This window comes from Macrobrachium rosenbergii, chromosome 12 (genome assembly GCF_040412425.1).
Source record: "Macrobrachium rosenbergii isolate ZJJX-2024 chromosome 12, ASM4041242v1, whole genome shotgun sequence".
In the NCBI taxonomy this organism is placed as follows: domain Eukaryota; kingdom Metazoa; phylum Arthropoda; class Malacostraca; order Decapoda; family Palaemonidae; genus Macrobrachium; species Macrobrachium rosenbergii.
In genome coordinates, this window is record NC_089752.1 from 115,165,762 (window position 1) to 115,187,354 (window position 21,593).

General features: G+C 36.4%; 1 protein-coding gene across 2 annotated transcripts; it reads left to right on the top strand.

Moving 5' to 3' along the window:
- The first annotated feature begins 188 nt into the window (after positions 1–188).
- On the top strand, positions 189–21,479 carry IFT46 (intraflagellar transport 46). Of its 2 annotated transcripts, none has more exons than XM_067112870.1 (10): positions 189–314; positions 2,608–2,742; positions 4,544–4,693; positions 7,826–8,167; positions 12,903–13,027; positions 14,401–14,569; positions 15,664–15,798; positions 16,307–16,419; positions 17,166–17,293; positions 20,642–21,479. In XM_067112870.1, exons 3-10 carry the CDS (start codon positions 4,640–4,642, stop codon positions 20,800–20,802), a joined length of 1,227 nt encoding a protein of 408 aa, XP_066968971.1. In that variant the 5' UTR covers positions 189–314; positions 2,608–2,742; positions 4,544–4,639; the 3' UTR covers positions 20,803–21,479. The 2 variants fall into 2 exon arrangements, with proteins under 2 accessions (XP_066968971.1, XP_066968970.1); XM_067112869.1 differs by having other exon boundaries at positions 216–413.
- The last annotated feature ends 114 nt before the right edge of the window (positions 21,480–21,593 follow it).

The window sequence follows — 21,593 nt, forward strand, 5'->3', positions numbered from 1 at the left end:
TCATTCGAGGGCATTCGAATACACCAGGCAAAAATTACAACACATTTGGTAAAATGATGACACAGATTGAATATTAAAATTACGACATGCATAGCAATTCATCCCAAGACAAAAAAAAAAGGATGATATGGCATTATACTCATAATATAAGCTTTTAGACCTTAAAACGTTTTAGCAAGGCGAATCTCATTTCCCGTTGCCATGGCAACGCGATGTTTATTTTGATAGCTGGGACGGCATTCCGCTTCCGCTTTTGTGTCACCTGTGTGCCAATGTGACATCACCGGATTCACATACCAGCTTTTATAAGAAGGGTATGTTGTTGTGCCCTATTACCAAGCGAATGAAACACGTATCTAACATCTTGAGTACAGGTGGCAGTTCGTATGAGTAAAAGCTCTGCTACCGGTAGGGTAAGTTCCAAGGAAACGAGGCTTGGCCACATTCCTTCTCTTGGTTCTTGCTTTCATGCCTGATCTTGACAGCTTATAGGCCCACGGGAAGCCTGTTGGAACCAAGGGCACAGGGGGCAGGGAATTATTCCCACGTGGCTGGTCTAGTAAATTCAGTAAATTGACCATCGTCGAACTGGGATGATGGACGAGTATGCCTCTGCTGTAGATTAACAGGAATATGGACATGTTTTTCACGGGAAAACTTTTTTTCATGAACCTGTTTTCCAAAATACTACGTTTGTGCTGTCATATTTTGAATCTGTCTGTTTTTGGGATTTTAAGTCAGCTTGTGATGAAATGGCTAATGATTGCCTTATTAATGGAATTTCAGCAGAAATATGCTTCATAGTTACACTTTCTTTTGCCAAATCATGATTCAGTGAGATTCTAAAGGCGAATAGTGAAATCCAGACAACTGGCATTTCAGTGCCAATTATTTCACAGATTTTATTACAGGTAACTGCTGTAGAAGACAGGGGAAAAGGTTCTGATGTTTCATGTGATTATTCAGGATTATGTATCAGAGAAAAGACAATTTATTCTATTCCTTTATATTGTATAAAATTGGTAATTTAAAACATCTGAAATGACAGTATTGTAACTGCTGTATGATAAATGCCGTTCTTAATGAAATGAACAGTATAGCCATTTACATGGGTGAGGATAAGTAAGAACCCTTTCTTGTATGTTAAATCTTGGCCTGTTGTTAGAGATTAACTCAAAACCTTAAGCTTTACAAGGACTGTCATACTGTCCTCATTGTCAGCATGAACGACATTGAATCCAGATTCATTCCTGCTGAGAGTGACCACACTAGTCCTCATAAAGCTTATGCATTTTGAATCTACCTCTGACAAAGTACTAAGATTTATATGCAGGGAAAGGGTCTCATGTATCCTCATCTTTAAAGAGCGTGACAGTTCTTCACAGTCTTCATTTGCAATGGTGCCAAAATTTGCCTCTCCTTATGTAGTAGAAGTCTGCTAAGGCACATAAGATGTGAGATTTTTTGAATTGTGCTGGTTATGTTCTGAATGTTGATCCTAAACTGAATGTCAGTACAGTACTTGATTAAGATGGAATGTCAAGTTGTTTAGGTCACACAGAAGACATTGCCTGATTTGCCAGTTGGTTTAAGTGCCAGAGGGTGATTGTCCTGCTAAGGTTTCGTTGTCCTCTTCCCATCATTCACTATGAGTGACAGAGTGAAAAAAATGAGAGAAGACACCACCAACATAAAAAAGTAATGAAAATGCCTATAGGTTCTTGGTTGGGCCATCATTGTTTGTAACTAGAAAAGACAGATTTAATCCATCATTTCCCTTTGTGCTTTCTCTGCTTTTACATAAGTATAATATGGAATAGTACATCTTTGGAATGATTAGTGGCACAAACAACTGCTTGCATTCCCTCTGTGATTAAACATCAGTTGTAGTTAGTACCTTTTTATATGCTTCTTCTGGGACTCTGCATTCTTTTTTTCTGAATAAAAGTCTTCATTTCCTCTTTTAGCCATTTTAGATTTCAGTGATTTGTAGTAAATTATCAGCGAGTATTTATCACTGTTTCAGTGTTCAATATACATACCGAAATATTTGTTGGCTCCTCACTGTTTACCAGGAAAACTTAATGTAAAGTTAAAGGTCTCCATTGAAATGTCTGTCATTCTCTCTTTAATCTTCATGGTCTTCTTCCTCTTCTCAATCATTTCAGCTACTTCCTTTTTCCAACATGTTTTAAGATGTTTATCTTCATACAGTTACAGACATTCCTTCCTATTCTTCTTTATCCCAGAAAAACATTGGTAATACAGCCGTTCACTGTCATCTTGTTTTACTTACTGATAACATAGCTTACTTTTGAGTAAAAAAATGGCAACTGTTTGATACAGAAGTCTAAATTAATAAATCTGAATTGCTATTTGAAGGTCTGTTTTCTTCTGCTTATCTCATAAATAATATTTGTTAGTTGTATAAACCCTGATGAACAGCGTAGAGTTTTTCAGCTAATTTAGGAAAATTTATAAGAACAGATGCAGATTATTTATGTGCAATTAAAATCTGATAAAATTCAAGTTACGTATGTAATCATCTAGTAACTGATAATCACCTAGTAACTGATCACCCTTATTTCATGTGTTTTCTGTTTTCAGGCAGTATCCGTACCAAGTTTGGAATATGATGAAGTAACAGATGTGTCTGACGAGGCTCAATCTTTCAGTCAGGCTACAGAACTCTTACTCAAGTCGGGCGACAAAGGAACAGCTACACCCTCTGCAGAATCACAAGTAAGACAAACTGCAAGACCTGTGCTTTTGGTTTAACATTCCCTGTGCTTTTCAGTGAGGAAGTGTTGTATGTTCCATTGCTGATCTGGTATTGTTTAAATGTTGGATATGAAAAGGGATGGGTATGATAGCAGATGTTGAGTTGATGTTGCTTCACCTTTGTATAGAGTATTTTTGTTTGCTACAAAATGTTCCCAAACAAAATTTCTCTGAAAACCCTGTCTCATCAGACAATCCAGCTCATTCTTTGTTTTGTATGTCTTTGACGACTGGAATGTGGGTCGTATAGGAGGACCTTTAAGTTCTGTGCTGTATAATCTATGAATTATGATAAAAATTAGTTTTACTTTAAAACATAAAAGAAAGTATTTAAAAACAAACCCATAATTTATACAGACAGATTTCAATTTAAGTGTGGAGGATTTGATTTGTCAAATCCCCAGAATACAAAAGTGAGATACTGTACTTGTGTTTGACTTTTAGAAGAGATGAGAGCTGGATACCATGTAGACATCCTTGTAGCTTGCTTGTATAGAGTTCAAGGTGTGTACTATACAAATATGGTAACTGCATGTCTCTTGTATGGATTTTTGGTAGCTCATAAATGTTCAAAGATTTGAATGGGGTGGGATCAGGGTAGGCTGGTGGGTTATTTGCCTAGATCTGTGAGAAGTTTTATAGTATGTTAGCTTGGCCTATAGTTTAGTCATGAGACATTATTTTAACTTGGTTATCTCCCAGTTAAATTCCATGAGTAGAGCAAACGATAAACATGGGTATCAGAGCTATGTGTTAATAGAGTTCATTCTGCAACTTGTTCAAAAAATTAACTATCCACCCATATATTACTAGTCAGTCTATGAAAGAAAGCATCAAGCTGGATTAAAAAATTAATGTCAAAATTGTAAAGAGGTATGGCAGAAGCTTATGCAATAATGCATCATGGTAGTGTAACTAATCTGTTGTCATAGAGTTTACTGGTTGGGATTCATGGAAGGTTAAAAACTGTGATTTATACAGTATCTAGTTTTTCTAACATTATGCCATGTACAAAGCCACTTAGTCACACAGCTTCACATTATGTAGGAGGGAAGAAAGCCTAACTTTTAAAAATGTAGTTGTATTGAAGTGGATAAGCAGTTTCACTAGTTATTGTAAAATGCAGTGAAAGCAGAATTCCAGAGGGAAATTAAAGTGAACTCTGATAACAGTTTGCACTGCAGGAAAGAAGTGAAGTCACAGACAGCAGAGGATGTGTGTACAGGTTAGGATGCAAGGGAAGACAGGTGTGGAGGTACTCATACTTTTGATGTGATCTAGAGAATAAATGGCAGACCCCATAACATAGATTAGGATGATACACAGTGCACAAAAGCAGCAGATATCACCCTCTTATCAAGTCCCGGTTGAGGAGCTTTGTGTCCTCATGTTTGGATCCCTGACACCTACATTAAGGATTTTATCCTCCAGAAACATAGTTTGGATGTAACTGCTTTCTAGAAAATGTCTGAATGTTAAAAAGTCCTGTTAAGGGATTTTGTAGCTACTGCGGTACATATAATCGTACAAATCTGCTATACATCAATTATTATGAATAGTGGAGGAGGTAGTACTTTACCATTTTTCATCACACAGGGTTGACCTATAACCTCATTGGATTAAAGCGGTAGCTAAACTCACCTTTCAGATTTCATTTGGTAAAGTATACAATCCACCTGGAACTGGAAATAATTCTTTGTGTATTTTAGCATATTTAAGAAAATTATGTGAAAGGCAAAATCATTTTATAAATTTTTTTTAGGTAGAAAACAAACCTGCTTCAGAATCTGCACATATACAGGAAGAAACAACAAGAGAATCTCCAGGAATTGCAAGAAAACTGTCAACAATTGAGAACATGGACATGGATGCTGTGGAAGAGACTGATTTTGATCCAGAGCTGGAAGAAAAGGTAAAGTCAGCATAACTGGGTTTAACTGTTTCAGAGTAGAGAATCTCACTGATGTTCTGGTGCAATACAATACCTCTGTGTACAGTTGGTTATATGAGTTTTAGTACACATCAAGACAGGCTAAAGAGACAACTGGCAACTCCACAGTGTTCTTAATTAATATAACTTTGTCCTTTGATGAACATGCTTACTGTCACTTGCTTATATGTTTAGTAGCTATACCAACAGCATCTTGCTTACTAAACACAGGGATATTACTTAATGCGTTGCAGACTTGCCAAAAGTCTCCTTAGCTTGCCTTGACTTATACTGAAAATCATGAAGCTCACTGTACAAGGGTGATAAAGTAGTATCTGGTGTATTGTCTTGTATATAGTTCTTAAAAAGCAACCTAATGATTTATTGGTCTATGTAAACTGGTTATTTAAGGTCACTGACTCAAAGAATAATCTGTGTCTTCACAACTCATTATTTTTACAGTAAACCTTCAAAGATCTTGAGGGTGTGGGGTTGGGGGTAGCAAGTGGCAGGATCTTTTGAACATTTTTATCAAAGAAAATTGGTCTGTGATATACAGTAGTCTTAAGACAACACTTTTACTGTGGTTGTCTCCCAGTGAAGTTATTGTATGATGAAATGAATATGAAAACATGACCGTAGATTTCAGTTCGACATTAATTTTTAGAATGAGTGAATTGTATTAATGAAGATGAAATTAATATAAAAGTATATATCCTGTAGTAAATTTTCATCCATAACAAATTTAAATAGTTTATGAAAGAGAGAGTGGCTGAAAGCTTCTCAGTACTGTACTATCCCTAAATAAAGGATACATTTTCTGTAAGTTATACAGTATTTCTGTACTATTCATTCTCTGACATACTCTTTGAACTGGCATGATGATATTTTTCTATAAATCCCCAAGTCTGTATTAGTTAACTTTATTTACCTATTTTGTGAGCATATTTACCATTAGCATGTAATAGCATGGACAAAATTTTTACCGAAAACACTCGACCAAATATACATTTTGAATTGTTTGTTGCTAAGGTTACATTTATTTTCCTTGGCCCCAGTCCCATTTCCTTTATTAATATTCTCTTTCTTTATAAAAAAGAAAATTGAAGGATATGCTCTTGATCTTTGTAGTCAAGATCTTTGAGGTTTTATTAGGTAGCTTACTTGTGTCTCTGCACAGGTTTCAGACACCCCACACTTTGTAGGAAAGAAAAGTAGAACATCTTCCCCTTTGTGTAGGCTGGTGCGTGCACATATGCCTCTCAGAGGTCTTCCAGAGGCAGGCTGTCTTACATTTTATGGGTCTTACCTGTTTAACTGCCCTCAGTCTTTCTCAGATTTTGTTTCTTGATTGCTGGTTTTCATTTGCTCTTTAAATTTCCACCGTTCCATCATTTTACAAAATCGTGTTGTGCTCTTGTGATATTACATTAGCTTAGTAGTTAAGTGTCCTTTTGTGGAAGAACTTGAAACAACTCATTTTACTAAAATGCAAATGTTACTTGCAAGTCAGCTTTTCAATGAACAGTTATATCAAATGGAGATTATCTTGTTAGTATGAGGCACAGCAATACACAGCCCTACTATACAGAGTACAGTGTGTAGCCATATGTTTATTTTGGTGTGTAATACCATGATTGCAGTGCACTAGAATCTCACTAACTGCAGTTGTGCATAAAAATATTGCTCCTTAGTGAGTCTGTGTGATATTTTTCGTGGTAGGGTACTCATTTTGGTATCCTTTCAAAGATGAATTGTATTGATTTATTGCAATGTGTTCAAAAAGGCAAAACAGCACTGAAATGTTAAAATGACAAGTTGAAGTCAGCAAGAACTGAAAATTTCTCTGCTTTCCGGTGAAAAACATTTGCCAAGAATTTTATACAAAATAAAGTATCATCATGTAAACTTTTGTCACGCCATGTAAAACTATTTATGACTATTATATTAAAATGAGGGAAGATATAGAACATTTCACATGATTCTCTGATGAGACACTGATATTTTCAAACACACACACACACATACATATATATATATATATATATATATATATATATATATATATATATATATATATATATATATATATATATATATATATATATATATATATATATAGTAAACTCATACAAATGACTGTACAGGTATTGCATAAAAGATTAGAATGCAATATTTATTAAATTCCCTCTAGTTTTGACTATTATAGTGCTAACAAAATCTTAAAGGGTTAGCTCTTGCCGTATACCTATGTGCTAGAAGAATCAGCAGGAGGTGAAAGTGGAGACAATGTTAGTGAGATGTAAGGTAAATATTTCTGTATTTGTAAGATAAAATGAAATTGCATCATACTGGATGAATTTGAATTTTATGTTTTGTTCATGTGCTTTTGAGGCGTAAGTTGCTGTTATCATAAATGTTGTAGAATTGTAACTAACCCCAGATAATTGTGAGCTAAATAATAATTTCCAAAGCATTTAGATGTAACTATCTAGGCTTACTCTTGGTATGTAGGATTATCAGTAGCAGGATGATTGCCAATTTGGTTTAATGAAATGTGATCAATCTGGAGCACAACATTTTTGGTGCATACCAGTTTTTTTTTGTATCAGGAGAAAAGATCAGTGGAATGTGAAAGTCTTATAAAAATGGATTTTTATTTCTATATTTGTTTGGCCGGTCAAGTTTACTTTACAACTGCAATATCATAGAGGCTTAGAAGTTTTACAAATCCATTTATGGTGAACTGTTAAACTATTATGTTATGTCTCTTCAGATTAATTTTATTTTTAAGATTCTTGATAACTCGGAATGCCTGTAATGAAGGATTTCATCATTAATGTGTAATGTGGCTTTGAAGCTACTGTATATCTCTCATAAATAATGCCAAAATGCAATAACCTATTAAATTTCAGGATGTTGATGTCCTACCCACCAGATGGAAAAACATTTTTATAAATTTTTTATTATAATTTGTGACCTTTTAGACTAAGTGAATTCGTCTGTTTGGCGCTAGTGTTGGAGTACTTTCAGTCCATGGAAGTAGTTATTCACTATACTATTGAATACACTCCTTTCTGTTTATTTAACTTGCAAAACGCCTTGTGACCGCAGGGTGGTGCTGGAGCCACTCCCCCAGCCCTTCATGAGGGGCAGTTGGGACCTTCTTCATCTAGTGTTGGTGATGATTCTAGTAGTGATTTAAGAGGAGCAGTGAGGGATGGGGTAGAGGATGATGATGCAGTGGAACAATTGGGGAATATTGGGGATGGTGATGGTGATGGTGATGGTGATGGTGAGGTTGACGATGAAGATCCATACCATCCTGGGCCCTCACATGCTCCACCTCCCCCTCACCTTGCCCCCACATCCCCACACCACCAGGGTCCTTCCCACTTTCAGATGAATGGGTCTCAAGGGGACGAAACGGATGAGGAAGGCATGGCAGAGACAACTGTAAGAATTTTATGTCGTGTAGCAGCTGTCTCTCATTTTCCATTATCGCTTTACTCACGTGTGCAATGTGACCTTGACTTCATTCCCCTTGAGATGCGCTCAATAATGCCTTAGAACTTAGCTGTATAGGTTTAGAGAAAACTGTGTGTGTTGGTTTACTGTTGCCTATCCTGTACAGACCTTGTGATTAATTCTCTCAAATCTTCTTTAAGGACAGGAGGAGCTGTTAATGAGCTAAAAACTGCATTGGTACTGACACATCATAGGTCTGAGATGTGCTAAAACATGCTACTAATACAGTTTTATTTTCTTGTATAAAATGCACTTTTCTCATAGATTTTTGTGCCTTTACAGCACTTGGCCAAAGTACTTGTTGTTTGATGCCAGTTATGCATGGGGTTCAGTGAAATTTTAAACGTTTTATTTTATTTGAGCTGAGTTCAGAAAAGGCTGAGAATTCATTCAGTATTGATATAATGAATGCATGTCCTTACACTTTGGATGCCAAAACTACACTTGTGTGATATCAAACCCAAAAGTGAGTTCTGCAATTGGAAATGGAATTTGCACTCCACATGGTGGCAGTATCAGCCAATGTTGGATTATTTGTAAACACATACATTTTGTGACGTGACCTCACTTTTCATTGTATCTTTGTTAAATTCTTAATATATTTTATTGAAGGGTTTGCTGGCAGTTCATAAACCCACATCTAAACATCTAATCCAAACTTCAACATAAAATGCTAAAAACTAAATTGAAATTATGAAAATTAATCCCACAATTTAATGTCACCTTTTATGTTTACATAGTGTAAAATAACTATATTTTTATGGGGATGCCATTGATTTTAGACATAATGAATAGAAACTGGATAAAAATCCGGAGAATCGGCTGAGCATTCAATGGAGAGTTGATGACAATATCATGATCTTATGAGTGTTAATGATAATATGGGATGTAAAGGGGTCATCAAAGGAAAAACATGTAAAGATAAAGATAATTCTCCAGAACATAGCTGTAAATAGTGAAATAGGCATATGCATCAGCATCACTCTCAATAAAAAGGTGATTAGATGATCTTTAAGAGAGTAGTAAGCCCCCCAAAATTAAGCCTGAGTAACAGATATCAGAAGAAACAAAATCAAATTTGCCAAAGTTTCTGTGGAAAAAACTGCTAGAGATGGGTAACATAGGCTTGTGTATTCATAAAGTAAGTTCAATACATTATGGAAAGATGCTTTAGTAGTGCAAGTCACCTGTTATAATCATGATATGAACAATAATGTATTTCAGATATAAGTAAAGCTGTGTATAGAATAAGGCAGAGTATCTTGGAAAAAAAAGCTTTACTTGGGGCTCTAGTTACAGGCAAGAAATATTGTATTTTAGGGAGAAAATTCAGATTTCAACATTGAAAAAATCTGTGTCCTTTCAAAATGTAGGCTTTACTTAGCTCTTTGTACTTCTTAAGCAGTGGAATTCAGAGATTAGGGACAGAGATTCACTGTCTGTAATTTCATTCTAGGCATGTTTGTTTAAGTGAAAATAATATAAGTGAATCACAGTTTGAGTTATGAGAAAGTGTTCAGGGTTTAAGTGGATATTTTAGCCGCACATATATTTCCTTGTGTTCATTGCATTAACAATACGAAACATCAAGAGATTAAGGTTTTGAAAATAGTATAGCAGCATGCTCATCATTATGTTGAGGTTATTGAGATTTAAATAATGGAAGTTTGAAAAGCGAATATCAACCCAAAGAGGCTTTGGTATGAGTAGCATTGATGCTTTAAGCTAACTCCCCTCTGTGAGAAAAGGATAATGCATCGTACATCTTCTTCAGCATTTAAGGTGTTCTACCCATCATTAAATGGGTTGCATGCATATTAAACAGATTTTTTCCAATTAATTTTAATTCTAATCATGGACTGTCATTGACCCAGCAATCCATCCAGTTTTATGACAGTCATTCATTAATTTAGTACTGCGATTGAAATATTGGTATGTTTTGTTATCGCACAAAAAATCTTGGTGCTTATATTAGGCCTGCTTTTCCTTAGTCAGTTTTTGCTGGTTTGATTGTTAATCATGAATCTTTTACCCTTTTTATACGGAGAGTTCATACTTTATAGTCTGTAGAGACTGTAAATTTCCCTTAGATAGTCTAGTTTCTTTGCACATTTGGCTGCCTTAAATTAGATATGACTTCCTCTGTCAGTTACAGTTTTATTCATTACAAAACTGTCCTTTGATCTAGACCAGTGACTATGATTTTTTGGTAATTGTCTTTAAGATTTTTTTCATGTTATACTGTAGCATAACTTGAGTAATTATTGTGTGGAAATTGATTTCCATAAGGTTTTGATTAAATCCTTGTTATGTACTTCCTTTAGGCATTATTTTAACAAATCATGAAAGTTCTTTCGTGCTTATTGCAAATTAATGGTGATGTGACTAATAGGAACTGCTCAAAAATAGCAATAGGTTTTTGTTTCAAGAAGAAAATTTCCACAAAAACAATAGGGGCCTCTGACTGGAGCAACATGAGTCATGAACATCACCATAGCGAAGGAGTCAACAATACTTTGTCATGTTCTAAGATCATCTTATCTGTAACTAAGGTGGTGTCAAGTGATACACAGTGCCTTTGTAAAACTCTGATACTAAAATACTTACTATCACACAATGGCTCAGCCATTTTGAGCCTGGTGCCAAGCAAAGCAGTAGTTAAAAAAAAAAATAGTTTTTGAAATAACACTCGAAATGTACAAGTTACTCGGTTCCCACTAAAACCTAAGTTATTATTTCTTGGAAAAAAACAATTGTTAAGGATATATTCCTATGCTATTTTACTCCCTCAGTAAATACCAAAGGAGTGTGTAGAATTTTAAAATTTGTTTCTGTCATATTTAATTAATTTCGGGTGTTTATCTACACTATCACAACAGGAATATCCACTCTCAGTTGTGCATACCCAAATGGCAAGGGCACTCATATTCATGCTGGTTTGTTCCTCATCTGACGGAGGTTACTTTTTGGTGATGATAGTTGAGATTTTCCTATTGTAAAATCAAAAATGTTACCAGTATGTTCATGGATATAGTCGTCATTTATTCTTTGATGTTGGAAGATAATTTAAATACTCGTTACCCAAGTTTGTTTTACCCATGATCACCATTTAGTCGTTTTACCTTTATTCGGTAGCCAACAAAGATATCCTGGATCAAGTTGTTTTCTTAGCTGGGATGTCTTGTGCCCATTTTGAGCTGTGCATTTACGTAAGCCTTCCACATTTTGTTTTTGCCTATAAATTGAAATAATATGTGGTGCTGAAACACTTCTCGATTATAATAATCTAACAGCGCTTGGTCGTCTTTAGATGAATCTGTGAACAAAAAAAAAAAGTATATCTTAGTTTAACCAGACCACTGAGCTGATTAACAGCTCCCCTAGGGCTGGCCTGAAGGATTAGACTTATTTTACGTGGCTAAGAACCAGTTGGTTACCTAGCAACGGGACCTACAGCTTATTGTGGAATCCGAACCACATTATACCGAGAAATGAATTTCTATCACCAGAAATAAATTCCTCTTATTCTTCACTGGCCGGTCGAGGATTCGAACTCGCAGCCAACAGAGTGGTAGCTTAGAACGGAACCCGCTCACCTAACGAAGAACATCATCTGTGAACAGTTTGTATACATGTACAGTATAATGTGGTACAGATTCTTTTGGTTACACAGTGCAGATTATAAACCGGACACCATTATCAATTAAAATGTTTGGCTAACTTTCTATCCCTGTTGTAATGAACAAGTATATCTCCTCCCTTAAATTCTGGTTCTTTATATGTAAAACAGTTTTGTAACATTGTACAAATGTAGTTTCCTAAATATTTTTAAGCTAGCTCTGTAAATACCAAGTAAATACCAGTAATTATTTTGCGATGATTGTTGCATTCATGCTCACAGAGAGGACATACAAGGGTAACCAAAATGAAAATCATGTGACTTCTCTGAGGTTGAAACAGTCCAGTGTAACAAGCACTAAGTAGTTACCCTATTAAAATGAATTGTTCATTGTTGGGAAAGGCCTCTCCAATCTAATAGGCAGTAGAGAAAGCTTTTGTAAAGTCAGGCTAGTCTTTAGATTCAGATAATATTCTAAGACTAAAGTGAGTACTCTAAAGTTAAAATGTAAACTTTTTTTCATGACGTGGTAAGTAAGCTTCAGTGCATCCCTCGCCCTTTCTCAGTTTCAACTTCTCTGTTGTAAAAAAAGTGTCTTGCATGATGTATCTGGTTTTTACTTCTTACTGAACCCATGGTGTGAAAGCTGATAGAAGCTGTAAAATTAAATTAGATATAATAATTAATGTAATATCTATGGTGATAATTGGAAAGTGTACAAAAAGAGAAGTGGAGTCTGAGGAGTCATTAGCAAATGTTCATATTTGGGATCTTCCTTGCTGCATTAAACAAAGGCAAAAAGGAGAGGAGTATAGCAGAATATTTTTTTGCCTTGTATTCAGTATGCCTGTTACGATTATTTATCAGCAAAATCTTTATTATTCCATCAGGGCTGTCTGTCAGTATAGAATATTTTCTCCTCTTATGGCAAAAAGTAACATAATTACTTTGCTTTTAGCACAAGCCAGCATACTACAGTGTTAAATTACAGTCAGGAATGTCTGAATCTTAAATAAAAGTAACATAAATGATTCCTTCTTCTAGGGTATTGATGAAATGGGTGGTCATGGACAGCCCTTACCACTAGCACATCCTGCAGGTGAACCAGGAGGCGATGATGATGACATTGATGATGATGATGACGACGGACATGCTCCAGCTCCTGAAGGGTGAGTGGATAATATATGAAATTTTTGAATACTTGCTTTCACTTGCAGGAGTATTCAGATGTTAAAAATGGAGCTATAAAGGAGTCACACAGTTTGATATTATGGTGAGTGGTGGTTCTCCAGAGTAATAAATATTTCAATGTAACATGATCTAGTTGGCACCAGAAGATTTATCCTAATGTATAAGTTGAGTTCTGAAGTTGCAGTGTTCAAGTGAAGGGAGTTGGAATTGAAATCAAGCAATTGTTTCATTAGGGGTTGGAATAGCTGAGCTTCAGGTAACCTAGCTAGCCTTTAAAGTAGTCACTCTTATCATGCCTATTGTCTGCCATTGCCACTGCAACTGCCACTTTGGTATTACAGTATTTCAGAAGTTGCCCACAATTATCTACATGATTTCTGCATTTTTTTCTTTCTTATCTTGTCAGTTGCAACATCTTTTCTTTGGTGTAATTTCCATCACAAATGTATATTTACAGAGGTGTTGTTATGTTGCAGAAATTATACATTTTGTGTGTTGGTGTAAGTTACCTTGTACAGTCGAGTCATAAACACCATCCTAACTTCATTAATTATGGACAAGTTTTCAAAATGTAAATATTACTAGATTGTACACACACACACACACACACACAATATATTATAAGTATGATGATATGCAAGGCAACTCAAAAGTTACACAGTACAGTATAAGGTACAGTATATTAAAAATAAAAGCCTAATATTTAAAGAAGACTATCAAGCATGGGGAGAAAGTTGAAAGAATAATAGTAGAAGATGAAGAATATCGAGCAGGTGAAGAATAGAACAACATAAAGTAAAGTCATATATTAACAAACAGTACACTTAACATTAACATGAGAAAATGGCAGGGTTGATAAAAATATTCAAACATATGAGGACCTGGACATAAGACCTTGTAGTGGCTTAATGCCTTTACAGGCTCACTTTCACCACCCCGCAGAAGGATAAATGTAAAATGCTTGTAGAACAGTATTCTGTATTCTGTACAGTGATTAGGGGTGGCTGGCAAGACCACCTCTGAGAATTTACAGTGATGCAACATTGCTATCTTAGCGGGGTATTCAAGCTTATATAGGGAATTGCATTAGCCGTATTTTATAAAAAATATTAGATTATAGCATGCTGTAATTGTGCAGTAATAAAGCTTATATGAAATATGGTCCTGGTTCCTTTCCAGGCAATAGAATCTAAAATGTTTTGATTTAATATTGAAAATGCAGATCCTAACATGTTCATTATTTTTTCATAAAAGTAGCCCAGTAAATCCCAAAAGTAGTACTAATGAGATTGTGAATAAAGAATGAACATTGTGTTTTATCTAATGACGACATGCTTTGTCTTTTTGTTAGGGCATATGATCCAGCAGATTACGAGCATCTCAGCGTCAGTGCTGAAATTAGCGAGCTCTTTTCATACATCACTCGTTACACACCTCAGGCAATTGAACTAGAACACCGATTGAGGCCATACATTCCAGACTACATTCCAGCAGTTGGAGACATAGATGCTTTTATAAAGGTAATTCTTGTATTTTTTTGTAGATTTTTCTAAAAATATTTTAGAAAGCGGTCTATACTGTACTGTATGTGTTTATCCCATTTTTAGCAAACCATTTTATACAGACCCCCCTGTTTACATTTGTCTAATGCTGCGGTCAGCAGTTTCTCAGACATACTCCAAAGGAAAGCAAGATTTTTCACCTCGCAGGTAACCCTCATGGTGGTACCTCTTGTGACAGCCGCAGCAGTTAAGTCATTCCGTTTGTTGTCGAGGCTCTCATGGGCTGCCCTAGAGCAAGAGCCTGTGGCAGCATGTTGACAGCTTAAATCTATAACTAACTTGCCCAGACTTATTCCAGGAAGTGAGGGGTTAGGAGGTGGGCATTTTATTTTGTAAATGGATGGGTCTGTATTAAATAATAGGTTTTATTTTCAAACCTTTTCGTTTACCATAATCAGTACTGTGTTGATAATATACTGCGGAGTACAAGCTGCAATTAGATTCATAACATGGAATACATGAACATCAGAACATTTGTTCACTTCAAGTTACTCATGATATGTATTTTGTGTAAGTTTAAAATTCAGTAGCGAAATACATTTTTAGTTGCTTTTTTATTTGACCTACCAGTTTTAATGTGTTACATTTTTGTACAGTACATTACACATACGTAGAGCATCATGGTCAATTGAATTTTGTTGTTTAGTGATGGTTTAATACAGAATAAGCTTGCTATAATCACTCTGAAACAGCTGGAACCAAAAATATTATGAATCAAACCATTTATCACGATTCCTTATTTGACTGGGATTAGCACACACAACATTAGCAAGCTATGAAAGCAACAGAATAAAAACTCAAGAACAAAACGGCACCAAACTGTTGTACACAAACTTAACGTGGGTCAGTATATAAATTATAATTCATCTGTCACACTCAGGGCATCTTCAAATGAGCTTTGTATTGGTTAGGCGTGCAATAAAAAAAATCAGTGTTAATAACCAAAAGTATACATACATTGTTGTTACTGATATCTTGAGAGGTGAATTTCTTCAACTCAAGAGTGCAAGTGTATGAATGTTGGTGTCAGGACTTTTTTTCTTTTTTTCCAGATCCCACCACCTGACGATAAGCCAACCCTTGTTGGTCTTGAAGTGCTTGATGAGCCAAGCGCAAAGCAGAGTGATCCAACCGTACTGGACTTGCAGCTCCGTGCTTTAGCTAAACACACAACAGCAAAGTCTGTAGTAAGTTGCAGATTAGATCTCATTTTCTGAGGAAGCATCCTTCAACATGGAAAAATGTAAATGTTATCCACAGTCATCCTTAGCTCCTGAGTCACAAGTCCATCATGAGGAAAAAAATTTTTCATGAATTTCAAGGTGTTTCATAAATAATTATCTTATAACAAATGTTACTTTAGATGTCTTGAAAGTATCTCACAACAAATGTTACTTTAGATGTCTTGAAAGTGATGTGAAATTGATAAAGCAAGTGTTTTTATAATTGGTCTTTAATTCCTGTACTGGAGGTATTTTATAAATGAGTAAAATTAGCATGGAGGATTCAGAACCTCATGGATTCACTACAACTGTGCTTGAACCTTACCATTTACTTCAGCATTAAAAAATATGACTAACCAAAAGTTTGCCAAGATGACAAACTCCCCCTTCCAGGGGAATGAGGAATATTTTAAGCAAGGTGTAAACCCCACTGTTACCCACTATTAATATAATTACATTTTCTAATTTCCAGCCAATAAAGACAGTGGAAAATGCAGAGAAGAATCCCAAAGTTATTGAGAAGTGGGTTCGAGATATCAGTGACCTGCACAGAGCAAAACCTCCCCCAACTGTCCACTACAGCAAGTAAGTTTTAGTTTATATTTTTTCCTAATGGTAGTGACGAGTGTGACGATTATGGCTGGAGTAGCTAATAAGGGTGTGCAAGATATTTCCATGGGAGGGAAATATAGTAAGGAAATGTTTTAAAATTAGAGAAAGCAAGGTGGATTACGAAAGGATTGATGAGGGAAGAACATTGTTAGTTTAGACAAGAAGTGGTGTATGGATCAAATGCTTGTTCTGATAATTGAATGGGAGGAGTTTGAGAGCAAAGAGGAAACACTGCATGGAACGTACATAGGATATGTATTCATTGTGAATTGAGTGTTTAGTAGATGATGTTTGCATTTGATATAGTACGGAGTGGATATAATGAAGAGCAATTGCAGAAGCTAGTGAGAGTTTGAAATAGTAGAACACTGTCTGCAAAAGATTGGGGAGAAACTTTGGGAGTCTGTGGAAGCCAAGGTGGGAATGCATGAAGGGATCATTCAGCATACTTTCCTTTATGGAGCAGAAGTGTGGATGTTGGATAAGAATGAAGAAAAAAATTTGACACTGCAGAGGTGAAATGTAGTGGCGCAAGAATAATTTAAATAAGAAATGTGGAGTTAGACGTAGAATAAATGGTAAAAGGGCTAGTACTGGAGAAAGGGTCAGTTAGCATTTTTGAGATGGTTTGATTATGTGAAAAGTAAAGTAGAATTCATAAATAAGAATTAATCAATGCATTGCTTCTGTTGAGAGTTTAATACATTGTATAATTTCAGGCGAATGCCAGATATTGATAGTTTGATGCAAGAGTGGCCTGGTGAAGTGGAAGAACTTCTAAAGGAAGTTAGTCTTCCAACTGCTGCATTAGATGCAGAACTGCACGCATATGTTGACATTTTATGTGGTAAGTACAATAAGCATAGACCTTGGTTTACTTGTAACCAATCGATTTATTCAAGTCTGGTGCAATTATCAGTACCTTCCTTAATTTTATCATTTTTAACATTTACATACCCTCTTAAAATCATAAGTCTTTACTGACTTCGTGATACCATCCTTGAATTTTGCATACCCCTCATATATCCTGTTCCTTTAAGTGTCTCGAACCCAATGTATTTGTCTTCCACCTTCTCAGTATGCTATCTTCACTTCCTTATTGAATTTTTCATTGATGTTCTTACCCAGGATAATTTTGTTACATCTGCATATTGCGTGAATTACGTTTTGCAATACTACTGTATATTGCATAGTTAATGTCTTATTAAAAATGTGGGTTTAGGGAGGAAAAACTGTTCTATATGAAGATGTTGAAAGCAGTCGGGTAACAGAGTAAAAGATGAAAATATGCTGACAGAGAGAATGCAGTTCTGTGTCAGTGTATGGAATATTTTGACAGGTTGTTAAGGAGAGGGTAAGAGGCATAGAGGTGAAACTGAATAATACAAATGACTGTTTAAGAAGTAAGGAATGCAATTAAGAGGTTTAGAAAGGCCGCACGAGTTGATGGAATTATAAGCACTTTGCTATGGTACAAGAGTCAATGATCAAGTGCATGGCTAATGTGTAGAAGGTATGTCTTGATGAGAGAAAGATTCCCAAGAAATGGATATAAGGAATAATGATTCTTTTGTGTGAGGGTAAAGGTGATGGAAGTGAGTGTAAGAATTATACTGTTGTAACATACATAATTTAGTATACCTGGGAAGGTATATGGTCAAACTTTGACTGAAAGAAAGATGACAGAAGGATTAAGGAAGGAGGCATATATGGATCCTTGTAAGTAAAGAAGAGCTGTTTATAAACATGTCATTAAAGCTTATAAAATTGCCCAAGATGTAACATGGTGGGTAGTGGAGATGTATGGTTTGAAAGTGACAGAGATGCAACACACAGAATAATGAGGATGTATGATGTAGAAGGTCAGATGTCAGTGAGAAATGAAAAATCTTTATGAATGTGCATGTGCTGGACTGGCCATTGTACTGTACTGTCTAAACAAGGATTACCTCCTATAGCCAGAAGAGATGTTCTTGGGTATCTCCTTCTTGTGACATCCTATTCTCATGGAAAGGCGTTTGCACTCTGGTTTGAGGTTCTTCTCCCTTCTCAACTAACGTTTCAGGGCATGAACCAGGCATTGCAAGATCTTGTCTCAGAGGAATGGAATCAAGAAGCTCTGAAACTGATGGATTTTGTCTTAGGCAAGAATTCTGGGACAAAAACGAACACGAGAGACCGCCACCTCTCCGAATGCCCGATGAGGTATAAAAATCCATGCAACTCCCACCATTCTCTTGGCTGAGGCATGGGCTAGAAGGAAGACAGTTTTGAGGAGGTAGACATGCCCAGCCACATAGGCAGAACACTGGAGTGAGCTCAGCCCAATACTCGTTAACGACAGAGACAGACAGGCCCTTCTCTCAATGCAGGAACACTTAAGAAGTCACTACACATTGAAGAAAGAGAGTTACTGATTGGAGAGTAACCCCTTCTACAACATCAATTGCAGAATGGCCTACTTGGTAGACATTTGCTGATGATGTGTAGAGGGTGCCAGACATCTCCCTTGCTGTTCTCTGCAAGAAAAGCCACTATCTTGTAGGAGATGCTGGATAACCTCCACCCGTGGAGATGAAGTGACTGCACTGGTCGATGATATCTTTGCATGTGCAGTTGTGACGGAAGAGAGGGCCATGGGAGGAGGGCTCTTGGGATGACTATCCAGAGTGATAGAAGGTCCATATATCACTTGGCACATGGTCAGATGGGCCCTACTAGTGTCGTGCGAAGGCCAGGGGTCACAATTACTCTGTTGAATACCTGGTGTAGGAGACTGAACAGGGGAAGAGTGGAAGAGTGTAGACATCATGTTGCCCCATGGGTGTTGGATTGCATCTTTCATTGCTGCCAATGGGATTAGCAGAAGATGGGAAGTTTCCAGTTCAGTCCAGTGGCAAACAGATCGGTCATTGCTATCACCACAAGTCAAACGGCTTCTCTGTCACTGCTTGGTGTAAGGAGGTAGATGTGGGAAGTGATAGACTGTACTACTGTTCACCCCTCGGCTCAACTAAGTTCTGTTAAAACATTGAAAGGGAAGGCAAGCCTACAATGCTTCGTGAAGGCCAGACCTCCTTCAGATTGCTGATTCTAGTGTTTTGCCTCTTCCTTGTCTAGTGGAGTAGCCACTGTCAAAACTGCAGTTTGAGCCTCTCAGAAGAAGTAGAATTGGAAGGAAGAGGAAGGGGGATGGATGCAGGGGGAGAGAATGTTCTGGAAGGACTTGGCTTGGGGTCTGCTAGTTGAAGCATCCCTCTTAGGCTTCCTTCTCCTCTTCTTGTGATGCTTCCAGTGTGGAGAAGGCCATTCAGCACATTCACGGCAGGAGGAAGCACAAGAACACTCTACCCTTACAAGAAGTACACACTGAACAGACTGTTGTAGGTGACATAACACAAATACTGTACAAGGTCACCACAAACTTCACAGTGACATTGGTCTTGTCTGTTCCCCATGAGACAAAGAACCAAGCACAACCACCAAAAAAATACACACAAATCACTAGCACTTTTGGACACAAAACTGCACCAGTATGATACGTATGCACCAAGATATTATTATTCGCAAGAACACAGATACTATTGTACAGGAATAGTCTGCACATGGTAAAAAAAATCAAAACACAAGAGATACACATGCTCTGTATTGCAGCCAAAAGAACATTGGGTGGCATTAGCTGGGTGAGAATGGGTATGCTTTCTCCCCCATCACCACCTGGGTAACTCCTTGTTTAGTCAGTACATAGCCTGTCCAAGGCATGCATTGGGAGATAATCCATATATGAAAGGCCTAATGTTTGTATCCCCATAGGAACAAAGAGGGTGCAGCTAAGGGCCAAAGGAACACTGCAAACAACCTTGAGTAATGCCTACAGTGCACCATGTGCAGTGCACTGATGACACTAGCCCCCTACAGGGTTCTTGATGAGAGAAGTAGGTGTAAAGCTGTGGGACAGGAACAGTAGTTTTGAATGGCCCTTGGAGAGGCATATGTCTGTGGATAACACAGCCGGTGTTATCAAATACATTCATTTTACCACTGCAATGTTGTGGACAAAAATTATTTCTGATGATTATGTTGTGTGGTCCCCTACATCTACAGGTTTTGTTTCAACTGTCCTATGTATGTGGAACTATTTTAAGTAAGATAATGATGTTGCATTCACATTCATTGTTTTTCTCTTTCATTTCAGCTATGCTAGATATCCCGGTTTATAAAAGTAGGATTCAGTCCTTGCATGTGTTGTTCACTCTCTACTCCGTCTTCAAAAACTCCTCCCACTTTCGGACATTAGCAGATGAAAACTACATAGAAAACGATGATTCATCTGCTGCCGAGAGAATGATTTTGTAACTTTGTGCAAACAATTTAAATTCTATACGAGTTTTAAATTGAAAATCTGAATAAAATCTTTCTACATAAATAATTATCCATCATCTTAGCCAATATATCCTGGTAATATAAGTAAACACTGCTTATAAAATGGTTATTAATCCTTGGGAGACTGTTTTACCTTTATGTTAAAGAGTATCAGAAATTATCATGTGACATGTCCTTGAATACCAGTGACAGGGAAGGTTAAAATGAAAGCTGAGGAATCACTGTTGCCAGGAAGAGAAGCAGACAAGAGGAATGAAATTTAATTATGCAATAATAACCTCTTTGCAAATAATACATATATATTTACTTAGCACTCATATTCAATTCACATATATTAAATTTTGTTTTATTGAATATTAAGTTTTTCTCCAGTGACTTTTGGCCGTGTTTGCAATTTCCTTGCTTTCTGCCACTATGGCCCTCTGGTTAGAAGTTTAATTTCACACTACTGCTTTTCTCAGTGGCCTGGATCATTCTCAGATTTACACATTATTTGCTTCAGTATGTCAAACACCTTGTTAAAACAATATACTGTATATTTTGAACAGTTTTGTTAAAAGCTATTAAATTTATGTACTAGCCTGAAGGGTAAGTGTAATGGGTTACTGGATGTGCAACTCTTAGTTTCATAAGACAACACTTACTTCAATTATGGTTTTTTTCATTTTCTTCCTTATGGTTTACCATGTGAATCTCCGTTTATAATACAAAAGAAAGTTCAGTGTGCTGTAATCACAGTCATTCTGTAATATGAGACTCTAGAT